At 49.0% G+C, this 25,466-nt stretch overlaps 5 protein-coding genes across 5 annotated transcripts; 2 read left to right on the forward strand and 3 right to left on the reverse strand.

Annotated features, from left to right (window-relative positions):
* Positions 1-1,500: 1,500 nt before the first annotated feature.
* LOC117650655 (enoyl-[acyl-carrier-protein] reductase, mitochondrial) lies at positions 1,501-3,199 on the reverse strand. Its single transcript, XM_034394215.1, has 4 exons — positions 2,865-3,199; positions 2,525-2,761; positions 2,167-2,441; positions 1,501-2,092 (listed from the first exon to the last, which is right to left on the reverse strand). Exons 1-4 carry the CDS (start codon positions 3,003-3,005, stop codon positions 1,678-1,680), a joined length of 1,068 nt encoding a protein of 355 aa, XP_034250106.1. The 5' UTR covers positions 3,006-3,199; the 3' UTR covers positions 1,501-1,677.
* A 20-nt stretch (positions 3,200-3,219) lies between these two features.
* Positions 3,220-5,586, forward strand: LOC117650654 (50S ribosomal protein L1). Its single transcript, XM_034394214.1, has 8 exons — positions 3,220-3,356; positions 3,771-3,999; positions 4,110-4,335; positions 4,412-4,582; positions 4,665-4,779; positions 4,860-4,978; positions 5,091-5,191; positions 5,275-5,586. Exons 1-8 carry the CDS (start codon positions 3,341-3,343, stop codon positions 5,405-5,407), a joined length of 1,110 nt encoding a protein of 369 aa, XP_034250105.1. The 5' UTR covers positions 3,220-3,340; the 3' UTR covers positions 5,408-5,586.
* A 685-nt stretch (positions 5,587-6,271) lies between these two features.
* On the reverse strand, positions 6,272-9,889 carry LOC117650656. Its single transcript, XM_034394217.1, has 6 exons — positions 9,644-9,889; positions 9,000-9,116; positions 7,397-7,625; positions 7,111-7,220; positions 6,818-6,950; positions 6,272-6,561 (listed from the first exon to the last, which is right to left on the reverse strand). Exons 2-6 carry the CDS (start codon positions 9,069-9,071, stop codon positions 6,392-6,394), a joined length of 714 nt encoding a protein of 237 aa, XP_034250108.1. The 5' UTR covers positions 9,072-9,116; positions 9,644-9,889; the 3' UTR covers positions 6,272-6,391.
* A 5,380-nt stretch (positions 9,890-15,269) lies between these two features.
* LOC117650566 (YTH domain-containing protein 1) lies at positions 15,270-18,674 on the forward strand. Its single transcript, XM_034394083.1, has 2 exons — positions 15,270-15,424; positions 15,914-18,674. The coding sequence occupies exon 2, from the start codon at positions 15,976-15,978 to the stop codon at positions 17,413-17,415; it is 1,440 nt and encodes a 479-aa protein (XP_034249974.1). The 5' UTR covers positions 15,270-15,424; positions 15,914-15,975; the 3' UTR covers positions 17,416-18,674.
* Positions 18,124-23,339, reverse strand: LOC117650565 (mismatch repair endonuclease PMS2). Its single transcript, XM_034394082.1, has 14 exons — positions 22,739-23,339; positions 22,498-22,657; positions 22,202-22,407; positions 21,990-22,129; positions 21,804-21,912; positions 21,514-21,711; positions 21,258-21,422; positions 20,863-21,181; positions 20,122-20,795; positions 19,891-20,039; positions 19,720-19,820; positions 19,550-19,647; positions 19,316-19,465; positions 18,124-19,228 (listed from the first exon to the last, which is right to left on the reverse strand). Exons 1-14 carry the CDS (start codon positions 22,844-22,846, stop codon positions 19,154-19,156), a joined length of 2,652 nt encoding a protein of 883 aa, XP_034249973.1. The 5' UTR covers positions 22,847-23,339; the 3' UTR covers positions 18,124-19,153.
* Between the last annotated feature and the right edge of the window lie 2,127 nt (positions 23,340-25,466).

Below are 25,466 nucleotides of genomic sequence, written 5' to 3' on the forward strand. Positions count from 1 at the left end.
GCAGCTCTCGCACACACACACACGCGCGCGCCCACTCCGACACACGCTGCCCCTCGCAGTTCCTTCAGCCTCGCACAACACACGGTCACGCACGAGCCGCGCACGCCCGGCCGTCGTCACGGCATTTCTGGAGCACGCTGTGGAACGCGGCGCGATTTTCCTTCACGAACGCAAACACGGCGCGGCTGGCATGGCGAGCCCAGCACTTGTTTAGCAGACAGGTCGTCTCGCCTGGTGCAGCGGAGAGGCCGGCTGAAGACTAGCGCTGGGACCGCGGCGGCGGCGGCAGGCCCGGCCCGGCACTCTGCTCGGCTCGGTGGTACAGCCCGTCCGCGCGTGGGGTGTCCGCCGCCAGCCGAGTCGGAGGCCCACGTTCGGACCACTTTTAGCGGCACTCGCGTCACGCTGCTCGGCTAGGCTGGCTCATTGAGCCTTCCCCTCGTCTGCTGTGGCGTTCTGAGCCTCAGCGAAACCACTGAGACCCCTGGCTACCGCTGGCCGCGGCTGCTGAGGCACATGTTGCGGCGAACGAGCTATAATGGCTGCCGCGTGCCGCGTGGCTGGCGGCTGACCGTGGCGCCATCTCGCGGCGAGCGGACCAACCTCGGTGCCGGCAACAAGCAGCACCCAATGACCTTGAAGGATGATGCACGTGTGGGATATAAATAAACTTTCCTTCAAATGCTGCCGAGTGTGTTAAGGGAGGACGGCAAGGGAGGGGGAGAAAGGGGCAAATTTGTGAATGAAGCTAATCAGGACACTTCGGGACCACACTGCTCGATGCAGGCCGTGCAGTGAGAGGCCCGGGCGCCCCCCGCTGTCTAAGGCGGGCGAGGGCGAATTTGGCAGTAATATGGCCCGGTCCAAGGTCCAGTTGGGCGGTACAGTCACCGAACAGAGATTCAGTTCAGCACCCACGACGAGGGGAGGACTTCCAGAGGCACTGGGCCTCCGTTGCACGCCGCCCTTGCTCTTCACATGGGTCCTTCCCTCCCCCCCTCGTCCCTTCCCCTGGCCCTTGGCCCTTCGGCAGCAGGAAAGGGCAGGCGCCCTTCTGCCCTTGACCCACTAGAGAGGGCTGTTGGCCGGGATCCGCTGGCTCGAACTCGAATTCGCGCAGTAGGGCGTTACCCCGTTTACCCCTGGGTCGAGTGGTCACATTAGTCGAGTCATTGTCCCTGCATCACTTACTCTGAGGTGCCCTCGGGGCGGGTAGCCCTGTGATGACTCTTAAATGTGAATCATCACATTTATAGAAAGGATAGAGTTGTTAAATAGAGCGGGTGAACACAGCACTGATTTGCTATGGTCAGCTGTTATTTGGAACAAACCTCAGAAAGATCCCCCTTTCCATAGTGGTATAATAGATTCACCAAAATTCATTATATTTAAGCTCATTGTCGTGTGAGTAGGAATGATCTTAACTTATAACACATTTGAGTTCCATTCCTGCAGTCAGTGGCTGGGACTAAGGTTTCCCAGAAAGTAAGACCAAATAAATTCTTTCTCTAACAGACTTTATAACATTTAATAAAATGGATCAACTTTCATATGGAGGTCTGAATGGAATTGAAAGCAGCAAGAGTGAAAGCAACAAACAAAAGGTAGTTCTGTAGCCATCCTAATCAAAAATATTAGTTAAAAGTGCACCTTGCAAACTTCACTAGATCACTTTCCTTATGACACGTTGTCACAGAATGTAAAGATAAACTTCTGGCCAGTGAAACCTTTCATGTCAAGAGTCTTTTTCAATGGTACTTCAAACTCTTTGAAAGGCAACAGTTTGTGAGCTGGTGCCTTCACAACCCCTTTCAGCATCAAGTCTACAATCTCTTGGAACATCTTCTGTCGTTCATCACTACTTGCATTTTCTTTTGACCAGCGTGACATCCAAAATCCTCTCAGTTGAGCATCTTTGAAGATAAGAGCGGAGGTAGGGGCTGTCACAGGTTGACGAGACATGCCACCATAAGTGACATGCACTCCTTTTGGCTGCAACTTCCTTAAAATTTCCATACCACTTTGACCCCCTACACAGTTAAGGGCTAGCTTTGGAGCTTTAACACCACCTGACTTGAATAGACTTGTGGACCTGTAAGAAATTTGATTCCATGAAAGCATCATGAACTTTTTAGCCTAAAGGCAGAAATTACCATAAAAAGTTACCTCAATTCCTCCTCGGTAAGAACATGAGAAGCTCCAAGTTTAGTCAAGGAGTCTTTGAGTTCAGCAATGTTGGGTCGGTCTCTCACAACATTGACTGAAATGAGGTTCCAGGCATTACAAAGCTGTATCACATACTGGCCACACGCACTATTGGCACCATTCTGAATAACAACATCGCCCGGCTTCAAAGATACAAAATCTTTCAGCATTCTATACGCAGTAGGAGGGTTTGTTAACAAGGTTGCAGCCTCTGCAATGCCCAGTTTGTTAGAAACCTGTAAAAGAACAAAAAAATATTAGGAAATATGTGAATACGAGCTAATAACAGTAAGGAAGTCACATTAAACAAAGAACATACTTTCATCCATTTACTGGCATCAAACGCTCCATGCGTTCTCCATGTTCCTAAGCCAACTTCCAGAGGCACAACAGTATCACCCGTTGATAGGTTCTTCACATCACTGCCCACAGACAATACCCGGCCCACTCCTTCGTTACCTGGGACAGATGGGAGAGGGGGCTTGATTGGATAAACTCCCTGGACGGTGTTGATGTCAGCAGGGTTGATGGGCGCTCCAAGCATCTCTACTATTATCTGAAAGCAGAAACAAATTTTGGTTAAATGAAAAAAGCTTACAAATTGTCATGCTAGACATAACCTCCGAGATAGATAAGAATGACAGCTTGACAGCATTCACCTCATTGTTTTGAGGAGGCGTAATCTTTTCTTCGACAAGCTTCACAACCTGCGAAGGTTCACCATAATCACAGTATAAAAGCTTCTTTGCATGAATCGTGTGGAGTCGGCGAACTGCTGACAGCGACCGGTGGCAATGCATTTTGAAGAACCAAGTTCAAAACGTCTTCCAAGGGGGAATAGAATCACAACAGGCGAATATTCAATGGCTGATTGCTTCAGCAATGGGCCGATCCGGCAAAGACCATGTAGACTTTGCTCCTTCGTTATTTCGACTTGGATGTGCTGTTCATCGCCAACGCCAACCTTTCACCGCCGTGACTGATAAAAGCTTTTCGGTTCGGGTTTTGTTTGGAGCACGCGCGCAAGCAGACGACAGCACCAATCGCTAGTCGTCATTCAATTGTTTTCATTTAGTGAGAGGGGAGGGGGAGAGGAGGAAGGGGGAGTCTGTCTGAGTCGTCTGAGTGTTGGAGAATGAACAAAAATCTAGGTAATTCTTGTTCATGGGGTTGCTATATCTTGGTAGCAAATCTTCCCAGGCATTCTCCATTGGGTGCAAGGTGTTTCCCTTTTTTGACGTAAAGCTATCACACTTGAAATACATTGCCGTTGTCTTACGACTACCACATTATATTTAGGTTATGTTATCCATCTTCGTAACATCAATTATAATTTGAAACTTAAATTAGTGTATGGCAGATTCTGAAATTAACATGATCATCCTTTTAGAACACGGCAGATGTTTAAATCAACATAATCATATTTTCTCTGAAATTTTAAAAATTACTTTTCCTTAATTACTCATGATTTTTATGTGCCTTTATGTGAATTATTGAGGTATTTCTCATCCTTTGCTAGTGTCACACCAAAATATGTTCAAATATTTATTTTTTATTTTTTCCAGCTTGGTTATTAGGCCGTGTGCCTGCATGTGTGAGCATCACCCCTCGTCCAGTCATCCAGCGAACCTCAACATTGCTATGGAGCCCTCCACCTGCTTTAATCCAGGGTGCCACCCGAAATTATGCCGCTCGCGCACACACACGAGCCAAAAAAGAAAAGCTAAAGCAGAAAAACAAGGCTGCTAAAAAAGAAAAGGAAGCCGTCTCTAAGGACTTTAAACAACAACTCTTGTAAGTTCTTTTGTTCCGTATGGTTTTGCTGTGTGTTATCTTTCTGTTGCATTAGACCTTTGGCCTGTAAAACAATGTTCATTTCCTTTTTTGTTTGTGACCTGTTTCAGGACCAGAATCCAGAAAGTTCAAGTTCAATCTCTGTTTCCAAAGAATGAGTCTGAAAAACCAGTTGCTGTAGATAATGTCTATTTCAGCAGTTCCTACAAATGGCCATGCATGGATGTACTCACAGCAATAAAAAACTTCAAAGAAGTTCATCATCCCACTATGTTTGACAATCCGAAGGCATTGGTCAAAGCCTATTTTGAACTGGACTTGAGCACAAAAAAGAAGGTTTTGCATTTCAATGTGGATTTGTGTATGTTGTAGAATTCTGCAGATTCACTTTACTTTGGATTATTTGTTTCAGACACAATTTATGGACAGATTTGCTGGTGTTGTCGAAGTACCACATGTGTTTGAAACAGGCAAGCCAATCCGAACCGTTTGTCTGTTTTGCAAAGATAAGAACCTCATTGAAGCAGCGTTGGCAGCTGGTGCTAATGCTGCAGTAGGACTGGAAGGCATCAAAATGTTTCAGGTAATGGTTTTGCCGAATAGCCTAATAGTATACTTGTTTGCAACACTCCTTGTACTCCAAGTGAATTTTACCTTGTTTTCAGGAGGGTGCACTAGACTTTGAAGATTATGACATTATTCTTGCACACCCTGACATACTCACAGAACTTGCACCAATTCGAGGCCTTATCATAAAAAAATTTCCCAACATTAAGAGAGGTTAGTCTGGTTAAACCTAAATTTTAAATTAACTTTCAATCATTCAAAGCACTTCTACAGTTTCATTATGTTATTTACAGGAACTGTGGGGTTTGATGTTGTGAGTCTTGTTAATAAGTTCAAAAGAGGTGTAGATTATGAAATGAACCCAAGTATCCTGAATCCAAGGCAGGGTTTAGTGCAGACTCCAATTGGCACGGTATGTTTCTAGACTCAAGTTTTATTTTTACAGACTTAATTTATTTCTTTTTATCTAATTGACTCTAAAAATGCATGCCCCATTTAATTTTTATCATTATTAAACTTTCAAGGTGGACATGCCTGCCTCTGAAATTGAAAAGAATTTTGTTGCTGTGCTGGATGCTGTTTCATCTCACAAACTAGCAAATATGTCAAATGCATTTTTCACAGGGTAAGAATAAAGTTTTAATTTTAAAATTTTGTGGAGTTTGTAAAAGTGTGTGCTTCTGTCTAACCTTATTTTTTCTGTCACAGAGGAGCCATCACAAGTGAATTTTCAAATGAAAGGTTCAAAGTGTCGCTTGATCCTTACCTAACAGACAGTGACGAAGATATTGAGAAAGAAGAACCAGCAAAAGGAGTCAAGACTGCCGCAGTGAATGCTTGAATGTGGTCATTCAAATTGACTTAGAAAAAGTTTCATCTTACCTCAGTTTCACTATGCTTTGTGCTGTAAAATAAAATTGTCTTTTATTTCCTAAAAAAATATGTGCACAGTTTTTACCTTACAAGTAATGCACAACCAAATTCATCAATAATAATTATATTATTATATTTACCTACCAATTTATTTATTTTTTAATATGTTGTATCATTTATTAACCTTTTCACATCCTTTTTACAGCAAACACCTTGCAGTGCACAGGTTGCCTCTCCTAATACAGCTTAGTGTGATGGCCTTGCATATCCCAACTGCAAGTAGGGCTTCTGCAGAAACTCGAGAAATCTTTCAGTCTCTCTACACATCAGGTAGAACCTCCTTTCCTTCAATTTATTGTGGCAGCTTGAGCCTGGCACAGGAGACCACCTGCAGTGCTCATAGTTTGCCCGACCTGGCTATTAGTTCACCTGCCCGTGATTCATCGCCCGAAATTTTTTCTCCCATCATGCTTTGTTTAACCTGTATTTTTTTTCTTTACGACTTCCGCTCTGTCCGATCCATTTACACCGCCCCAGGTTCAGGCTGCAGCTGGAGAGCGACTCGGCGGCGCTCCAGTGATCCAAACACCCGCGGCTTACTTTCTGTCAATCAAGACATGGCTGCAGGACAGTTTTCCCAAAACAAACTTCCTAAACCTTTTTTTTTGTTTTGATAATGTTTGTTCTTCTTGAAATAATTTCCAAACACACTTCAATGCAAAAATAGAGTACCAAAAATAAAATTAACAGCACAAAGAAAATTTCATCAAAAAAAGGGCTCTCCGGTGAACCTGTTGAACCAGCCTCTGCGCGAGTGGTGCTCAAAAAAAAATATTATACAAAATAAATTTTTATTTAAACCATAGATTTCAACAAAATTGGCAAAGGCATGGGTACTCTCATGAAATTTGCCACTGCTGCATTGTAGATTTGGGGGTTGTCACGCCGTCCGTCAGTCCAAGGCACTGTATGTGACGGTGCAGGCGCTGTTGGCGTTGTCGGCCGTGTCGCCGTCCTCCAGCAAGGCGGCCATGCTGACGGGGGCCTCGGCGTTCCTCCGGTCCATGTCCCTGCACCTCTCCCACCAGCGCGACGCCATGACCCACAGGTAGACGGCCAGCGCTGCAAAAGGAACGCGTCCAGGAACTGTCCATATTTCTGTTTCGGTATGCCGCAGCATGTTGGCGAATTTTGATGTATTGGCGTCAAAAGCTGGTGGTGGTGACCCACGAACCAGACCAAGCGTCTGATTCGTTGCCTATCGCCTAGGCGCGATGCCGGGCTGTCAGAGGCTGGAGCATCTCCAGGAATTCTCTCGACCGCGTTTCCCACCAGAATTATTTATCGATTTGCAAAGTGGAAGTCACTACACACTCACGCGTGTCCATGAGGGGCCACATGGCGTAGATCAGGTGTACGCCCAGACTCACGTACACCAGGAAGCTCAGGACGTCGCAGGCGATGACGGCGCCGCCAATGTAGAGCCATTGACGGATGCATCGAGTTTTGCTCTGCTCGACGAACACAAGAAGATAGTTTGCATCTTCGACCGAAAAATGTAAGTTGTACCTGCCTGCTCAAGGTTTAGCAAGACAATTGCTTGAGAACAAAAGATTAGTGAAATAGGTCACGAATCGATCATTGGCATAGCAGTTCTGCGCGCTTTCTCACCTTTGCAGCTCCGTAGATGAGAACCGAGAGGGAGATGATGTTCATAAACAGCAGGATGACGGATATGGAGGAAAATATGATGACCACGATTAAGATAAAGCGGAATTCGTCTGCAAAAAAACAAAACAAAGGGTGGTTTTTCGCAGTCTCTGCTCGAATCTTTCGTTCCACTAAACCTATTTTTTCGTTGGCAGGACAAAACTAATTTTGACCGGGCGAAAAGCGACTGATTATCTCTTTGTCGTGTGTCTGGAACGCCCGTCGTTTTAGTTTGGCGAGTACGTACCCATGCGTCGTACGTGCTCCTCCAGCTCTTCGACCTCGGGGTGGGCCGCGTCCGAGTAGTCCTCGCCCTCGCCGTACGCGCTGCGCCCGCTGCGCACGGACCGGTTGGAGTGGGAGTGGGCTTCGGTCGACAAGTCCAAGTAATCCTCGTCCCCGATGGCGTCGTGGGGGCGAGTCGTGTCCACGTACTCCAGCATCGCCGACACCGCGATCTCCGACAGTGTGTACAGCTGCGACCGTTGGCGTCAAAAGAAACAACAGAACATGACTCGAACAGCACCAAGCGAAAACCGCCATGCCAAGGGTGGGGCGGGGTGACTTCTCTTCTGCAACCAGAGCAACCCGGGAAATCCGTTCATTTCCGAGGACTTTCTTTGGCGCTGACGAAAAGTATCAGCGTGTTTCGTACGAACTGGACCACTATATTCCAACTCTGTGAGAAAATGTATAACACAACAACTGCAAACGTAACCGTAAGACGCAGGACCAGATTATGGCGTGGCAAAGAGTCGCCCTTGATAAAGGCCTGCTATCCCAGCCTACTGTCCTCCCTCCCCCTTCCTAATCGGGCTAAAAGCCCAGCGGGCAGGCAGTCGCGCGCCACGCGATAGGTGCGGGATGGCCGGGCTACATCGTGGTCTAGCCTCTCAAGTTCAAGTTCAAGGTGCTGCCCCGCCTAGTGCGCAGGCAATCTCGCGCCACGCGTGTGTTGCGGGATGGCCTACCCTGGCCTTGCAGGCGCTCGGACGCCTAGTGCGCAGGCAGCCACGCGGCACGCGTGTGTTGCGGGATGGCCTACCCTGGCCTTGCAGGCGCTCGGACGCCTAGAGCGCAGGCAGCACGCGCACGCGTGTGTGCGGGATGCCCTACCTGGCCTTGGCGTCGGACGCCTGGGCGCAGGCAGCCACGCGGCACGCGTGTGTTGCGGGATGGCCTACCCTGGCCTTGCAGGCGCTCGGACGCCTAGAGCGCAGGCAGCCACGCGGCACGCGTGTGTTGCGGGATGGCCTACCCTGGCCTTGCAGGCGCTCGGACGCCTAGAGCGCAGGCAGCCACGCGGCACGCGTGTGTTGCGGGATGGCCTACCCTGGCCTTGCAGGCGCTCGGACGCCTAGAGCGCAGGCAGCCACGCGGCACGCGTGTGTTGCGGGATGGCCTACCCTGGCCTTGCAGGCGCTCGGACGCCTGCAGTGCACGCATACACACAGTGTCCTGGAGGCGGTGCCTGTGCTGCGCTGATAAAAGACTTCGAACAAGTAATCGGGTCCCTCGAGGTCGGACGTGGGCCGTACACGGCAAAAGAAAGATACGTCGGCCGAGACGCATTGTTTGTTAGGTTTTAATCGGTTTCAATAAACATTGTGCGGACTTTTAAAAATTGGCTGCAGTGTGCTGCATCCCCATAAGTCCTCCCAATGACCTTTCCAAACCACAGCAATTTTTCAAATCAATTTAAAAATAAAAGACAGTCACTGTTGGATTTCGTTTCGCGCTGACTGAGTTTTCACATTTGAGGCAAAGCGAACGGGTGACTTTGCAAGTCGCTTAGCGAGCAGACGACACGTTCGCGGGCTTCGCGGGCTGAGGGTCTATTCTAGTCTCACCAAATTGAGCGACGCCAGCGTCACGGTGCAGGCCTTGAGTGACAGGCCGCAGCAACCCTCCGAGCGCGCCATGATTGGTCCTTCAGCCAAGGGCCTCGTTTGAGACGCGCCAATCAGCTGTAACAGGTGACGCCGAGACTGACAGGTGGCACAAGTGGATCAACAGAATCGTGTACCATTTCTATTGCTTTAACCTTTCAGGTACAGTATGAATATTATAAGAATGCATGCACACTCACACACCGGGCGCGGTTTGAGGGGGGGGGGTTGGGGTGGCGCAAAGGGGCGATCGCCCCCTGTGAGATTCCCTAAACGCCTTATAGAAGCAAACCCGCATCTGCAGGAAGGCAAAATATGCGCAATCCCACCCCCTGTCAGGGGCTCCTTAAACCGCGCCTGACACACACACACACTTGCACTCATGTATAATACTGAACTTGAACAAAGTTTTGCATTTTTTAAACTTCATAATCAGTCGGGTTAGCAACATACAGATACGACCCAAAGATAATCGATCGATTAAAACCGATATCCCAGCATTCACACTACCGTGTGGGTAGAAAGAAACAATATAAGGAATACAACAGCCATCAGTGTTGACAAAGTATGCCTCTGGCGTGCCATTGGGCGCTGCTGGGATGTACCTGTTCGGGCGCTGTGAATGGTGCTCCCTCCTTCCGGCTGGTGTGACTCCTCGCGGCGGTCCGCTCTGCTCGCCACCATGCACCCTCCGAGGAAGCCAGCAGTTGGAGGCGGCACGAGCAATGCAGCAGCCTCGACCGCCCAGCGTGGCCCAGTGTGCCGGCTGGACGGACAAGGTCAGGGTTCCTCCGTTGCTCGCTGGGCGCGCTGGGCGCGCTGGGCGCGCGAGTCTGTGACGGATGTTGAGTGCGTCTTTCAGAAGCCGCGAGGCGGAGGAAATGGGGGAGGGGAGGGAGGGGGAGACTGCTGCCATCGTGGAGCTGGGCTGGGCTCGCTGGCGAGCGCTGCCAAATCACAAATCTTGTTTTCTCGCTGGTGGGAGGACCAAAAAATACTTTCATGCATGTACCTTCCAGAAGGCTCATCGTAACAAAAATAAATTGATAAATCAATTTGTCTACTTCATGTCTTCAAAGTTTATGAGTGAACTTGGGCGACAGGCTCTGGAGGCAAGATGTACCGATGACATTGGGAGACCGCCACGACACCCACCAAGGTAACGTGCATTCATGCTTTTGACAATCCTCAAAACTATGCCATAAGGGATCAAACTGATGACATAATGGCAAACAGTCTCTTGACGCGAACGAGAGAAAAGGGCGTCCTCCTTTCGTGCTCTTTTTCTGTTACGCGGCGCCGGGCATGTCGGCGTCCAGTCAATCAGCCGGATTGCTCGTCAGCGAATTACTCTGAGGGGTCGATACCGATGCCCGTCTCGAACCCTTCCCGCCCGTCCCGTCCGCACGACTCGGCACGGCTCTACCCCTGTCCCGTCGGGACTGGGATCCCCGCATGCAGCAGTCTTGTTAAACGGCCTGGGTTCTCGCGGGTGGCGCGGCAGGGCATGCCCGCCCGTGTCCGTGCCCGTGCACGGTCGACCCACTCAATCAAAGTGTCCGCTGTCGCAAAGAAGGTGGCGTCGCGCGTCGCGCAGAACATTCAGGGAGGCAGCTGTCCCACCCCCCACCCCCTCGCCGTCGCGGCTTTGTCCAGCTGCTTCGGAGACATTGCGCGGCGCACGAGGCAGACCGCAGTGTGCAAGACTCCCGGGGAAGTCCAGCCGAGTCCAGCAGTGTGAGGCCCGCTTCACTCGGCTTCGCTCCCGAGTCTGGCTCATTCACAGTGTCTCGCCCTGGCTTCCAAGCTGGCTTCGCGGTGGCGTGGAGGGCCCGGCTAGCCCGTCTCGACTGCCTGAGCGGCTGCAGCGCCCTCCTGTCAACGTGGAGCCTGTCTACGTGAGGATGACTTCCTGTGGAGCCGCTGGACGAGGCTGTCCGCCGAGTGACGCTAGAGGGCGCAACATTTAGCGCGCGGGAGGAAGCGCGAATCGCTCTGAGGACGGAGGGTGCATCTCAAGGCCGTGGGGATCGAAGGGGGCGGCCACGGTGCACATCGTTTGTCCGACCTTTGTACGACCTGTCCAAATTTCACTTGTAAATCGGCTGAAAATTTTGTCCGACCTCCGTTTTGTCCGACCCACTTACACCGCCACGTGGTCAGGCTGCAGCTAGAGAGCAACTCGGCGGCGCTCAATTGATCTAAACACCCGCGGCTCACTCTCTATGTCAATCAAGACTGGATGCAGGACAATCCAAAGACATTTTAACACAAAATGTATTCAGAGTAACAGAAGTAAAATGAACACTATAAAGAAAATTTCAGCGAAAGAGGGCACCCCGGCGAACCGGCCCTCTTCCCCGCTGGCTTGGTGGACCAGTGGTTCCCCCATCTCATCACAGGAGCAACCTCAGAGTTAAACCGCAGTGGCCCCGTCATTGGTCACGTCATCTGTGATGTGGAGGAGTCCTCTCATAGTAGGCCAGGCTGCCACCTTTCGCAGTAGTCGGGTTTCGTTCCCGGCCCCCTTCCCACTCAGGGGCCATGCTACTGGTACTCAGGAGTCTGCGTCACCCTGCCCAGCAGCGGAACCACTGGGCTATGAGAGGCACACTGAACGCCACCCGATTTTGTATACTTGAGCCGCCCTCTTGCGATGCAAGCTTGGTCAAAATATTCTTTACGGTGCTGGGTATCGAACCCCGGACACTGCAGTCGGGACCCGACGCCTCTGCGCTCTCGGCCACCACGGCCCATGGATGACGGTGTGCGAAGCGGAGCATTTGAAGCCGCTGGTCCGAACCGTAAGTCAGACAAAAAGAGCGGGATGCTAGTATTCGATCGCTCGATCCGAGTATAGGAATCAGAGATCTCAACACCTTCGGCCACCTGGCTCGCCATGTAAGCCGAGTGGCGCAACTGGTCCAAACCGCACCGGGAAAGCCACTCCTAAAATGTAAAGATTTGCAGGGAGTCGAACCCCAGCCCCTAAAGCTGCGCGTCAACGCCTCTGCGCGCTCAGCCACCGCTGTTTCTATACAGCATGTCGTAAGTCCCACTACTGGCTTCACACTGTGGCATCCCGAGGAAATCATGATCACGCGCAGGGGTTGGGGTTCGACTCCCTCTGGGGGCTCCGCTCTGGTGGCCTCGAACCACCTCCCTTGGATAGCAAGTCGAAAAAAACTTTTGTGATGCTGGTATTCGAACGCCGGCCTGCGGTAACTCGGTCCCACGTCTCTAACCTCTCGGCTACACCGGTGATAGGAACCAATGTTCCATCGCGTTTCACAACTGCTGTGATAGTCGAGAGGTTAGAGACGTGGGACCGGCGAAAAGGGTATTGGCCGATCAAAAAAAAAACTGATACAGTGTGTTATTGAATGGCGAACGGGGCTCTGTTGTGGTTTCGTATGTTCGATCAGATGGATTGTTCACGAGCGAAGTAATGAGCAAGAGCATCTCTTCAAACTGGTCGATATCCGATCCTTCCGGTCAACACGGCTCGCAACAATAGCCGTCACGCACCGGCTTACGACGATGCGTCAACGCGGAGCGCGACGCGGAGGCATCGCAGTTCTGCGGCGAGACTCGAGGTGGGCGGCGCGCCCAACCATTCCACCAGCCTGGCCGGCATGGGGCTGCGGGCCTTGCTGAGGACGGCTGTCCTGGCGCAGCTCTGCGCCTACAGGGCGTGGGGCACCAAGGCGCATATCCTGCCGGCGGAGGCGAGGTACGGCAGCACGCAGCTCGCGGCGGCGATGAGACTCCATGCCCGGCGGCGCTTTTGATCGCTTGGCGCTTCGCGTTGCTTCGCGTTTGCAGGCCCTCCGACGCCCCGTTCGCCGAGCTGCTCGGCGTCCTGGCGACGCGCTACCTGTTCACGACGCCCCCGACGCCCCTCGTGCTGTGCCTCGACGCGGAGACGCCCCTGACGCGGAGGTACTTCCACTCCGCGCCGGTCATGTTCCTCTGCCCCGGCGCCCACGCCCGCATTCCCGCGGGCAGGATAGCGGGCGTCATCATCGTGGCGACGTCGCAGCGAGTGCTGCAGGTCATGTCGCGGCTGCAGCCCACGACCGTCACTTCGCACTGGTACACCAACGTGGTGATCATGGTCCGAGCGGACGAGGAAGGCGACAGTTCGTCCGTGGAGCCCCTGGAGCCCCTGGTGCGCGAGCTGATGGCGCTCACGTGGTCGCGGTCCTGGGCGCACACCTCGGTGGTGGTGGCGGGCCGCGCGACGGCCACCCTGTACGCGATGGCGCCCTTCGCCAACGCGTCGGGGGTGTGTGGCGCCCAGGCGCCCGCCGCCGTGCCCGTCGCCTCGGTGCGCCTGGGCGGCCTGGACGGCCTGAACTGGGCCTCGGTGGCCGCCATGCCGGCCAAGCTGTACGGCAAGCGCGGCGTCATCCCGAGAGACCTCGGCGGCTGCGTCTTGCGCGCCAGCATTCTCGTCAGCCGCGGGGGTCTGTGCGACACCTCCGACGGACTGACTATCGACTCCGAGATCGTCGAAGAAATCATCATGTCCGTGGCGCGGTACAGGAACGTCAAAGTGGAGAAGCGGTACTTCTGCAACCTCGGCACCTTGTACTTCGGCAACGGGTCGTTCGCCAAGCCACTGAGCTACCTTAGGCCCAACGTGACCGACGTCGTGCTAGGGGCCATGGTGGTCACCTCCGACAGGTTGAAGTACCTGAGGCCCACGGCGCCCTTCATGCAAACGCCCATCGTCGTCACGGCGCGGTGCTCCGACGTGAGCGGGGATGGCCCGCACGTGTGGAATGTAGTTCATCGAAACATGTGGTCGGGCGGCGTGGGGTCGCTAGCCGTCCGTGCGATGGTTGCCATCTGCGTGACGATAGCGCTTCGCGTGGCCATTGCGCGTGTGTCCGAGGCAGCGCGAGCAGCGCGGGCAGAGCAGCCGCAGCCGGCGCCCCTAGGGCCAGGGTGGTGGTTCGCCGCGGCCCAAGCGGCCGCACTGGATCATGTTGGTCGGGCATGCGAGGTAGCTATGACGGTGTCGCGGTACTGCCCAGACATCTTGTCCACGCGCTTCCTGGTCGGCGCTTGGATGATCTACTTCCTCAACGTCAACGTGGCCATCAAGAGCCTCCTCGTCACCGAGAGAGCAGTGGTCAGGTCGGCGCCGTTCCCGCAGAACGTCAGGGAACTGCTCAACACCGTGCCCAACTTCACCATCGCCGTCTCGGACGAGTACTTTCGTAGGATTGTGCACGAGGCTGGTGTGCCGTTGGAGCAGATCATAGTCTGTGAAGGCTGGAAGGGAATCACGCGGTGTGAGGATCGCTTCGCACTGCAGTCGAGCTTCGCGGTGGCGGTGCCCCGTCAACTCTCACGGTTTCGTTCCCTGCGCGGCTGCAGCTACGTGTTGCCGATACACCTGGTCCAGGCCAGCTTCGTCAGCTACATGAGGAAGAACGACATCCTGGTGGAGCTGCTGGACCAGGCCATCTTTCGGCTCAGCAACGGCGGTCTGATCGAGAGGCTGGTGCATTTGGACCAGGAGAAGAGACAGTACAGGGCCTCCAGGAACCGGATGAAGTATTTGAAGGCACAGGCCAGGGCACGCCCGTCAAGGGACTGGGCGGTGGCCATGGACAGCCTGTCCCTACTGTCGGCGGGATGGCTCCTAGCGACGCTGGTGTTCCTAGCTGAAAACGTGGCTCACAGATTTCATGGCGTGGGCGGCGGTGCTGCCTCAGAAGTGGACGAAAGTTCCCACAACATGCACCAGTGTCAAAAGGGTTGCCAACCTCAGTCTGCCAACTAGGCAATAATATCTGGGCTGTATTCTCGAGAATTAGTCTTGTGGTTAGGCTAGCAACGATTCTGTCGTTTCGCGGGAAGCTTTTAACATGTGGCGGCACTGGGCGTGTGCGGCCTCCTTGGCGCGCCTGCCAGCTAGGCAACTTAAACGTCCTGCCGAACTCCGGTGCCGAAAGAGTTGCCTACCTCGCCCCTTGACTGAGTGCGCGGCCGACGAAAGCAGTGACATGCAACACAAACAGTTGATTTTCACCCGCTTCTAAAGGTCCATTGGTTTAAAATTCTAATACCAAATCCTATAGTTTCAGTCAAACTGTCGGTGCGTAGGCCAACTCGTCTATGTACTTTACGCGGACTCTTCTCTTAAATTTGCCGCTCAGAGACTATCAGAGACCTGCAGTGGTTCCTGTTCTCACCGTAAGATGGCGGTCGTAAAAAAAATAATTCCGCACCCACGCTGTGCTGCGAACTACAAGGCACAGCCGGTCAAAGATTTTGTAGTTGACTATCTTTGTGTGGTTAATAAATCACCATTATCTATACCTAATGAAACCATTAAATACGTATTTGCATCGTTGAGGTGTACAGAGAAGGTAAATTTTCACTTATGTTCAACGGAAACAAATCTTTAAGATTTCAAGCCCGCAATAGCTTAACACTTCTGCGTCTTTCTAGGCTCTAGGCTAGCTTTGTTTGGGTAGAGCCTTAAAGGCGCCGGGATCTAGGTTATCGCGTTTTGATGATCTTTCCGGGGTTCTTTTTCCTTTTGTGCAAGTAACATTTATTTAGATGGTGATGATAGTGCATGAATTACTTAAAGGAACCAAGGGGCCGCCCGACTTTGTGAACGCCGTGCTCTAACCTGTACTCCTAGTTGGAGTTTAAGTCTGATTGATTAAAATTAACTTCTTAATACTGTTATGCAAATTAATGTTCCGTTTAGAAGCTCTAATAACATCATTAGTCCATTTCGCGGTCGTACTTTGACGTTCAAGCTGTGTTTCTAATCTTTTCATTTCTATTTTTAACATCAAACTTGTTGTTTGTTTGGTTTTGAAAAAAGTTATTTTGTTGTGTTTTAGGTGGGAGCTGTTTGAGCTCTCAATATCTTCAGCCCTGTTGCAGCTCACCATCTTGTGTCACAATGGATATTAAAGTTGAAACAGAGGCGTCTTTGAAGTCTGAATCAGGTGAAGATCCTCAAGATCAAGAAACTGCAGATGCACAAGAAGGTGAAAATATAAATTTAACCTTTAATGAAGAGATGCCAGAGGAAAAAACTGAAGAAATGCCTGAATATGATACTCGTAGTGAAGTGACTTCATCATCTTCTGATTCAGACTCAAGCCAACCAAGCATTAGCTCAGTAAGCACCAGCTCATCCAGTGGGCGCAAAGGCCGGGGCTCTCGGCACAAACACTCCTCTCGAGCATCCGAGAAGAAAAGCCCCACTCCAGAAAAGCGTCCTAAATCTAGAGAGAAGGGTAAATCTTATGATTATGCCACTAAACTTAATTATTTGTTTCGTGACGCTCGTTTCTTTGTGATTAAAAGTAATAATGCAGAAAATGTTACTCTTTCCAAAGCCAAAGGAGTATGGTCTACATTACCACAAAATGAAACTAAACTTAACCAAGCATTTAAGGAATCCAGAAATGTTTTACTTATCTTCTCTGTGAAAGAAAGTGGAAGATTTGCAGGATTTGCAAGGCTGAATGGTGAGTCCAGGCATGATGTCAACCCAATCTCATGGGTTCTACCCCCTGGCTTGTCAGCTAAAGCTTTGGGAGGTGTGTTTAAAGTGGATTGGGTTTGTCGGAAAGAACTTCCATTTAGTGCAACAATGCATCTTTATAACCCATGGAATGAAGGTAAACCTGTGAAAATTGGAAGAGATGGCCAAGAAATAGAACCAAGAGTTGCAGAAGAACTTTGTAGGCTTTTCCCGGAAGATGAGGGAATTGAAATGACTCCTATTCTACGTAAATCTAAGGAAGCAGCAAAACTTGTGCAACCAAGAAGTTCAAGCTATAGAAGAGAAGGTTATAACAGCAGCAGAAGTAATAGGTTCTCTTCATCCTCGCGGTCATCATCCTTCGGATTTCGTGGTCGTGGTCCTTCCTTTAATCGTGGCCGTAAAGTGTTCAGTGGAGCTCGTAGCCGACTTAGTCAGAGTGGAGGAGTTTATAAATTCTCTTCATCTCGTCATCGTGAGAGGCTTCCCCCAATGTGGTTTGGCTCAACACGGGACAACAGTCGGCCATTTGGGGCAGCAGCAGCTGCTGAGGCTTATGTTGCTGACTACATGCGCAGTCTGCAGCACCAGTTGCCACCCATGCCCTATGCTCCTCCTCCGGGTGTCTTTTCAGGATCACCAACTCCTTATGACTCTATTCCACCTCCACGATATTATGATGGCCTACCCCTTCCTCTTCCAGAGTATCCCCCATTACCACCAAGAAGTAATGGGTACTCAGACAAAAGGTCATATGATCGCTCAGTTGATGAATTCTTGTGGCGTACTCGTGAAAGAAGAGACCGAGATCGTGACAGGGATCATCATAGGTACAGGGAGAGGCGGTGAAGACAGTGACTTAATCTATTTACATTATATTCCACTTGTTAACTTGTCCAGTGCTGTGTAATATCACTACTGATAGACTTAAAAGACTCTGTGTTAGTTGTTTCTAAAAGATTTTTTTAACTGAATTACTCTGTATTTCAGTCATTGAGAGTTGTACATAAGATTGTGTGTAGAAAGTTTTTGTGTAAAGGTATATATGAAGTGAAATCAGGACTGTTTCCTTGTTGCCTAAAAAGAGGTTTAAAAAAAAAAAATGTTGGGAAACATATCTGTGTTTCACTACAAATAATGATAAATACTATCTTGTGGTGAAAATATGTGTACAGTGTTGGACTTCCTTAGTGAGTGGCACTTGCTACTAAGTCCACCTCAAGATTTTCGCTGTGATATGAGAGTAGTTTCCAAACCAGGTATCTTAAAGGACTGTGACAGTAGATGATGGCAATGAATCAGTCGTGGTCATGTCATAATGAATGTATTCTGGACAAGTGCTTCTCTCAGGCTGTGATAACTCTCTCAGTCTAAGTTTTACATATTGGAGATGCTTTTGGAGTTGGAGTCCTAAGGTAAATATGGCTAATTGTGTGAAGTGGTTAGATTTAACACCTTCTGACATTATGGCAGAAACACATTGGTGGTTGGTAATTGAACTGCTCAGTGTTGTTAATCATTTTATTTCAAAATCAGTTCACCAATTTTTATTTAAAAAAAAAAAAAAAAAAAAAAAAAAAATACCACTTTAAGGATTTGGTTCCTAAAGGCAACATTGGTTTTCCTATGAAGTGCCTATAGTTGTCAAAAGTTACAAATGAGTTTTGATTCTCTTACAAGATTGTCTGTTAGATTTACATGCGCTAATCCACTTATTTTTTCTTCATTATTGTTATTTTCTCATATTTTACAATATGTCTTACTGAGTTAGCCTTCATCAATTCTGATTTTGCCTAGTGGCATTTGTGTTCAAACATGATCTCAATCAAGAAATACTAGCTAACGCCATAATAGGCAATTTTGTTTAAAAATATTATTTCATTTTGTTGACGGGCTTACAAGACAATCCTTATTTTGTAGGACAAATTAGAGTCTTTCTATGAATATAAACCTGAGAGTTTATAAATTGTACTGCACATAGTGTTGATTGTAATGGTGTTCCTTTCTGTCTAAATTTTACTTCAATTGCTTAAGAGTACCTGTATCTCTGTATCTTGTACATTACTTTTATAATTGATCGAACTATAATTAAAGTGAAACCAAGATTACTTCTTTAAATTATTTGCTCATTTTCTCAGTACAGGTATTTTTTCCTGCAATAAGTGTGTTTAAGAACTCTCACTCTTAGAAGGGGCAGCGGCTGGGATGAATCAGATGACCTTCCTCTCAGTTGACTCCTATATTACTACCAGTATTCTAGAAATATTAAATTAATATTCTTGTGAAAAATCCATATTTTGTCTGTTTCAGACTACATATTGCAAGGTAAAATCGGTTCCTGGTTTACCCAGGAACTCCCTGGAATTCGACTATGCCTTTACCATGGACCTCCTGGCAAACCCAGATACCGTTTTCACCATGTGGCATACAGTCTATGGTCGAACTTTCAAACTGTGTTGTGACACCTCATAAAAACAAAATCATATTTTTAAAAGATTATTATTATAAGCATAAATATAAAATGAATAAAAGACAACAATTAAAAACAAATACTGAAAGATAAAACAGAGACATCATTTAGGCTAATTTAAATTTCTTTCCTCTTGCGCACCAAGTCTAGGTTAACTAAGTGTCGCATAGTGGGTCTTCCATGCGGACAGTTCTGAAACAACAGGAATCAATATAAATATCATGTTGGACACACACACACTTAGAGTAAACGTGCATAACTCAAAAAGGTCAATCTTACCCATGGTTGTTCTATTTCTCCCATGTGGTTCACAAGTTGACGCATAGTAGATTTGCTCAGAGCTGTTCCAATCATGACCGATTTACGACATGCACGAGAGGCAAACATAGCTCGCACACGAGAAGGTCGGCACATGGTATTTGGAGAATCCTAAACCAGATAGGTCATACATTTAAAGGTGATAGTTATACCAACTAAAGTAGCAAAATAAACATCTACAGTAAATTGTGTTACCTGCAGCATGAAGAGTAATTCATCAATGTCTTCTTTGCCAAACTCCCAATTGTGACTTATGGGTTTAGCTGCCAGGCGGACACGCTTTGTTGGTTCAGCTGTAGGAATAAGTTAACATAGAAAAAACAACAAGGTATAAAATAAAGTTGTTCACATTTTAAGATGCTCACCATTTTTGTCAATTACAAAGCTGAACCCATTTTTGAGAAAAATATCCATGTTGTCCATTAAAATGCATTCATTAACTGCTGTCAGATCTAGAGCCTGAGGACTAATTAAAATCAAAGTGAAAAAATGATTGAGATAAATTGTATAAAGACATGCACTGATTCAACACTTACATAACAAGTTTCTGATTCTTCAAGGTGGTTTGAGTCTGTAATGTTTCAAAATTGTATTTCTCATCGGTGGCATGTTGATCGATTATGAATAAGTCTTGGCCTAATTTAGTAACGATAAAGCCCAAGTTGAACTGCCCAACAATTTCCATCTAAGAGACATAAGACAATTTAACTTAAGATACCTGTTTCCTCCTTTTTTTGGCAAATGTATTGACAGTGTAAACTACAAACCTTTGAAAACATGTCTTTGGATATCTCCTTACTGAGCTCTTGCTCTGCATTTTTATTCTTGGATGGGTCAATTTCTGCATAAAATCTAACTCTAGGCTTTTTATCAAAAATGCAATCTTTTTCAATGATGGAGTCCGTCTTAGACTTGGACAGAAGTCGCTGCACCTTATCCATGCTAACATTGAAGGTAACAGATTTACGCTTGGCTTCTTTCTTGTCACTATCAAACAATATTGTGTTCTGTTCACATTTCTTTTCAAACGTTTGGTCTGGAACTGTTGTCTGTTCTGAGATATGTTCCAAACCAGATCTATCACATTCATCTCCCACAAAGCTAGAAGATTGTTCATGGACTGACTCTGTGGGTAACTTCTCTGGGTAGGCTCCCTCAATTTCAACATCGATGGGTTGGGTTTCTGTTCGACATGAAGAGCTCTCATTTGGTTTTTGCAGAATTGCCTTGGATGAGACATCTGACGTAACATGGGAGTGCAACTCTTCACAGTGAACTTCACTTTCTAGGGTTTCTTGAGTACAGTCATTCATGTCATGCGGTGAATCAGCTAATAAACCCGAATCACAGTCCATTGAAATAGAAACAGTTTCATGTTGTAAAGGCTCTGCATTGTCAGAGGAGTTGTTCTTTTGTGACACAAAATCACTGAGACACAGTTCTGAAATATTTCACAATTCAGTTAAGATAATAATACTGATGGCGAATTTATGACAAATCTTACTCACGCTTTTTTCCATCTCTATCATAATTTCCTGAGCTTAAGGTTCTCTTGACACCTCGCCCAGTTTTCAAGTTAGAATAGTCTTTTGATGTGAACTCTGGGGTTTGCTTATTTTTAGCTGTTGAATGACTAAAACTTTTTAATAAAGACGAAAAATTGCTAACTTTGTTTGAGCTTGTTGAGTTGGGTGATGAGTAGGACGACTCATTTGATACATTAGCAGATGGCAGACATATATCAGAAGAACTCTTGGTTGGACCAACAGCTACATTTTGAACTTTGTATGTGTGCGGAATCTTTTCATACAATTTCAAAAGAGATGCCTGAAGTAAAAATTACAACAAATTACAACAGCTTCATACCAAAAATGACTTCAGCAAAGAAGGATGGCCCCCATACCTTGACTGTTGCAACCAGCAGCTTTTCATTATCTAGAAATATCTGTCTTTTGTCTGGAGTCACATTGATGTCAACACTATCACGGGCTGTTTTTATATTTAGAAATATGAAAGGAAACTGATGAAGGTTGAATTGATGGTAGACCTCATTGACAACTTTGGCAACCTTACAAGAGAATCAGTTGACATATATATATAAATGCACACTACTTCGGATTACATGGGTACTATGGTTGCTATCCTTTTATCTTCTTTACCTTCACTGGGTCACAAGGTCGATTATTTATGAAGTAAAACTGACGGTCTGTTGAGCTGCGACCCTGTCCATGGCTGCAAGATGAAACGCAGCCTTCTAATTGGAACCCTCTAAAGTCATCAATGTTACCGGGAAGACCAATCTCTTCCAGGTGGCTTGCAGAAGGGGGCTCGAGCTCAATATCAAGAAGACTGCTGGCCTGACAAAATATGTTGAACAAGAATGATGTATGAATCAAAACTCCTTTTTGTTTCAGACATAATATTTCAGTTGGGGAGAATGCAAATCAACCTGTTTGGCTCCAAAGATGCACATAATGTTGCCTTTGAAAGAGGCACTTCCTTGAGTGGAGGCAATTATATTCTTTCCTCCCTTTTTTGTTTGATTTGAACACAAAATTCTGAAACAGACACAAAAATGTCAACTTTCTAGATGTTTAATAAAAAGAATGTCAACTACTTCTGGTAAGATTCTTACTTAACACCTGTAGAAATAAGGCAGTATGCATACAACAACTGAGTCATTTTGGCGAATTCTCTTTTCAGGTGGCGCAAGAATTCTTTTTGTCGTACTGGAAGAGGGCTAAATAAATTGGCGAGAGTGACAGTAGTCCCAATCTGTAACACATTAAGCCAACAATAGGAGTGGTTCAATGTGCAATGACATTAGTGACAAAGAAACAAACTTACCTGACGTGCACATGGTGTTCTGTTGATAATAGACCCACGAGAGTCATAAGTTAATCGTGTTCCCATTGTACTGGAAGTGTGTCGTGTTGTAACTGTCAGGTCACTAAGGGCGCAAAGGGAACTCAGAGCTTCACCTCTAAAGCCAAACGTTTCCACGCCCAGCAAATCAGAAAATTCTCTGATCTTTGAAGTATGATGTTTCAGTGCTACGGACCATGAATGTACTCAAGTTTCAAATACCCAAAAGCAGTTGGAGTTGAATTCAAGTGAAGCTACATGCATAAAGGGATACTTACTTAGACCTGGAAAATTGGCTTCTTCAACTCCACATCCATTGTCAATAACTTCAACCAATTCACTCCCATACTCTTTCAATCGGATTTCAACCGACGTAGCTCCGGCATCCAAACTGTTTTCAACGAGTTCTTTCATAGCAGTAGCCAAGTTAAGAACAACCTGGACCACAAAAAACAAAGTAGCAAAACAATTTCCAAGTAAATCTTAAGAATGAAAGAAACACACAATCAGAGGTTATACCTGGCCGGAACATATTCTGTGTACCGCCTCTTTATCAATGGCCTGTATGCTTTTGCTTTTCTCTTTAGTTGGGGATGGAACGGCAGTAGATCCCTCCTCCACAGACATGATGTCCTTGAGGGATTTCGGCGAAAAATTGACTCTCAAACAATGAAGTAAACGTAAACAGTCGTCTGCCCAGTCGTGAGACTGTCACGCTCGCGCTCTCTCGTTCGTTTATTATCAGCATTCATTTGTTTTGACACCTGTTGGGAGGCTAGTATCCGGTGTTAGTTGGGTTGCCTACTGGCAGGCGAACCACCACACCAACGTTCATTAAGGTGTTCTCTGTTATTAGGGCAATAGCTCCCATTCTCAGTTAATTTAAAACGGTTCGCTAATGAAACGTCTTCTCAACAAATGAAAAGGATTGCAAATGACCAACCAAGAGGGTAGGAAATGAACTGAAAATATTGAAATCAAATCATAAAACGCTGACTTTGAACAAATTTTTAAAATTATGAGCGTGGTCTTTTCGGTGTCGAAAGGCCCAATAAGTTTAATCAAATGAAGAGACTTGCAAAATGTAAGACATGGACCAAGGACGCAAGGTAAAGGGTAGGGCCGCTAAGGGCCGCGACTGGGCGTTGGAGGGGGAACAGCTGAGAGCGGGGTTGGAGCAGTCTACCCCCACCAACCGGACCCACCACCCCCGAACCCATTCCCGCGCCCGCCACCTCCGCGCCAGCCGCCAGCCCGCGCAACTTATCGATCTGAAGAGGGCAGGGGCGGGAGACGGTAGTGCCCTACGTGGTCAGGACGCCACCTCGCCGTCAGCAAGCAAGGCAGCAGGCAGCAGGCCTGGGGGTGTTGCTGCCAGTGGCTGCCAGGCCAGGCTCTGCTCGCTTTGGTCGCTCTGCCAGGCGCCCACCCTGACACCCACGCCGCTGCACGTCCGCGGCGAGGTTAGGGCGTCCTTGGAGCAGGGACTTCCTCCGGTCACCCGCCACCGCCACAGCTACGCCCGCTACACCCGCTACGCCCGCTCAGCCAGCTGATGACCACCCCGTCGTGGTGGCAGCCCTGCAGTCCTTCCCGGGCAGCGCCAGCAGCGCCGCCATCCACATGGAGGGTAGGTACCATCACCTTGTCCGCGTTGTCGGCCTCTCGTAGAATCGTCCCCGTGGTCCGCGTGGTCCCCGTGGCGGCCGCTGGCCAGCGCTCCTGGTGCCGTCGGGAAAGGCCTGGTGCAGTGTGAGTGGCGTAGCTGCGCCAATCCGAGCCACTAATGTCGTTCGCACCACCTTCGGTCCGCTGCGCGCTGGGCGCTGCGCCCGGTGGGACTCACCGACGGCACGCTGCCGACGACGATGTCCACGGTCTTGTGCGTGCCATGACCAGTCATGACGCAACAAGTCGAAGACCCGTGATCGCGACCGATAATGTCTCCGGGCGAGGGCCGAGCACCGAGGCCGCGGCCCCTGTGCGCCCTCCCGACGCCCTCCTCGCGGCCTCGGCCATGACGGCCATGACGGCCAGGCGCACACGGCCTTTCCCCGCCACTCTCCCACTCCTGCATGCGACTGCAGCTTGCATATCGGACGCGGGACGCGCGACGCGACGCGCCAACCGGATTTCCCTGGAGACTTTCCGGTTCGCACCGACGGCAGCCCTGTCCCGTCCCGCGCGGTCCCGCGCGGTCCCGCGCCCCGCCTTCTCATTTGTTTACTTGGCGTTGCCTGGGTAACCGCGACACCACCACCAGCAGCTCCGCAGCTCCCATCCCACCCCTCTCCCGAAACCGAATCAAGGCTTTCCGACTGCACCCGCCTCCCCCAGATTTCCCGCAAACTCCGTGTTTATCTTGCATCTTTCCACTCCGCCAAATCAGCGTAATTCAACTCCGCGGCGGGGCCTCATTGTCACTCGGAGGTATCAGGGCTTTTGTAGAGAGGCTGAGACGGGGTGCGACAGCGGGAACGGTGTCGAGCATGAACGATGTGGGGCAGGGCGGCACCATTTTGTGGGCTTCCCGCTCTGCCCTAACGATTTACACCTGTGAATTCTCCCTGAAGAGAACGCCTCCTGACTAGCCGTTTACGGGGAATATGCGGAGGCATCCTTCGAGTCCTACACCATCCACATTCATGGTCATGGTTATTCGTTTCGCTGATTTGTGTCACCTCGTCCTTGGGGCAGTTGAGGTGATTCGAGTCGCGGCTCTTTTGTGCGCCTCACCTCCCCAAGCTGGTGCTGGCAGTGGCTGGAGCCCTGGGCGGGTTCGCGACGTTCGCGATGTGAAGCCTGACCCAGCGACAGCGCTGCGTCCGCGACTCCAGGCAACCCGAGCAGCATTCCCCTGAGGCAGCCCTACAAGAAAAGAAAAGTTGATCACAGCTATCGGAATGGGCCTGTCGATGAAATCCTGATCGTGGTGGTAACCAACCATTCCAATCTTGGTGATTGCATCGGTGGTGGTGATCGAGGGTCGATTGTGACAACCTACATTTCGTCGTGGACACAAAGTTGAGTCATACGAAAGACCCACCCCATCGCCCGGACTTCTTTTTCCGTGCAGCCATGTGTGGCGGTCCTCACGGGCCACCCTTTGTCCGGTGCCGACAGCCGTGCGGCCCGTGCGTGCCGCGGCATGGCGTGCAACCCACGCCAATCTTCCCTGCACGTCCAAACTTCAAAGGCACCGCGCCCTAACAGCCGCATTGATTGTTGTTGTGCCCTTTCCGCAGGC

This window comes from Thrips palmi, unplaced genomic scaffold (assembly GCF_012932325.1).
Source record: "Thrips palmi isolate BJ-2018 unplaced genomic scaffold, TpBJ-2018v1 HiC_scaffold_5, whole genome shotgun sequence".
Lineage (NCBI taxonomy): Eukaryota > Metazoa > Arthropoda > Insecta > Thysanoptera > Thripidae > Thrips > Thrips palmi.

Excerpts from the sequence above, each read along its gene's own strand:
- LOC117650655 (XM_034394215.1), bottom strand. The coding sequence starts at position 3,005 with ATGCATTGCCACCGGTCGCTGTCAGCAGTTCGCCGACTCCACACGATT. Across the intron at positions 2,762-2,864 it reads CGCCTCCTCAAAACAATGAG|ATAATAGTAGAGATGCTTGG; the intron begins GTGAATGCTGTC and ends TTCTGCTTTCAG. Across the intron at positions 2,442-2,524 it reads ATGCCAGTAAATGGATGAAA|GTTTCTAACAAACTGGGCAT; the intron begins GTATGTTCTTTG and ends GTTCTTTTACAG.
- LOC117650565 (XM_034394082.1), bottom strand. The coding sequence starts at position 22,846 with ATGTCTGTGGAGGAGGGATCTACTGCCGTTCCATCCCCAACTAAAGAG. Across the intron at positions 21,712-21,803 it reads GCATCTTTGGAGCCAAACAG|GCCAGCAGTCTTCTTGATAT; the intron begins GTTGATTTGCAT and ends ATATTTTGTCAG. Across the intron at positions 19,466-19,549 it reads AATTACTCTTCATGCTGCAG|GATTCTCCAAATACCATGTG; the intron begins GTAACACAATTT and ends TATCTGGTTTAG.
- LOC117650656 (XM_034394217.1), bottom strand. The coding sequence starts at position 9,071 with ATGGCGCGCTCGGAGGGTTGCTGCGGCCTGTCACTCAAGGCCTGCACC. Across the intron at positions 7,626-8,999 it reads CGCTGGCGTCGCTCAATTTG|CTGTACACACTGTCGGAGAT; the intron begins GTGAGACTAGAA and ends CAACGGTCGCAG. Across the intron at positions 6,562-6,817 it reads GTGGCCCCTCATGGACACGC|CGCTGGCCGTCTACCTGTGG; the intron begins GTGAGTGTGTAG and ends TTCCTTTTGCAG.
- LOC117650654 (XM_034394214.1), top strand. Across the intron at positions 4,000-4,109 it reads GACTTTAAACAACAACTCTT|GACCAGAATCCAGAAAGTTC; the intron begins GTAAGTTCTTTT and ends GACCTGTTTCAG. Across the intron at positions 4,583-4,664 it reads AAGGCATCAAAATGTTTCAG|GAGGGTGCACTAGACTTTGA; the intron begins GTAATGGTTTTG and ends CCTTGTTTTCAG.
- LOC117650566 (XM_034394083.1), top strand. The coding sequence starts at position 15,976 with ATGGATATTAAAGTTGAAACAGAGGCGTCTTTGAAGTCTGAATCAGGT.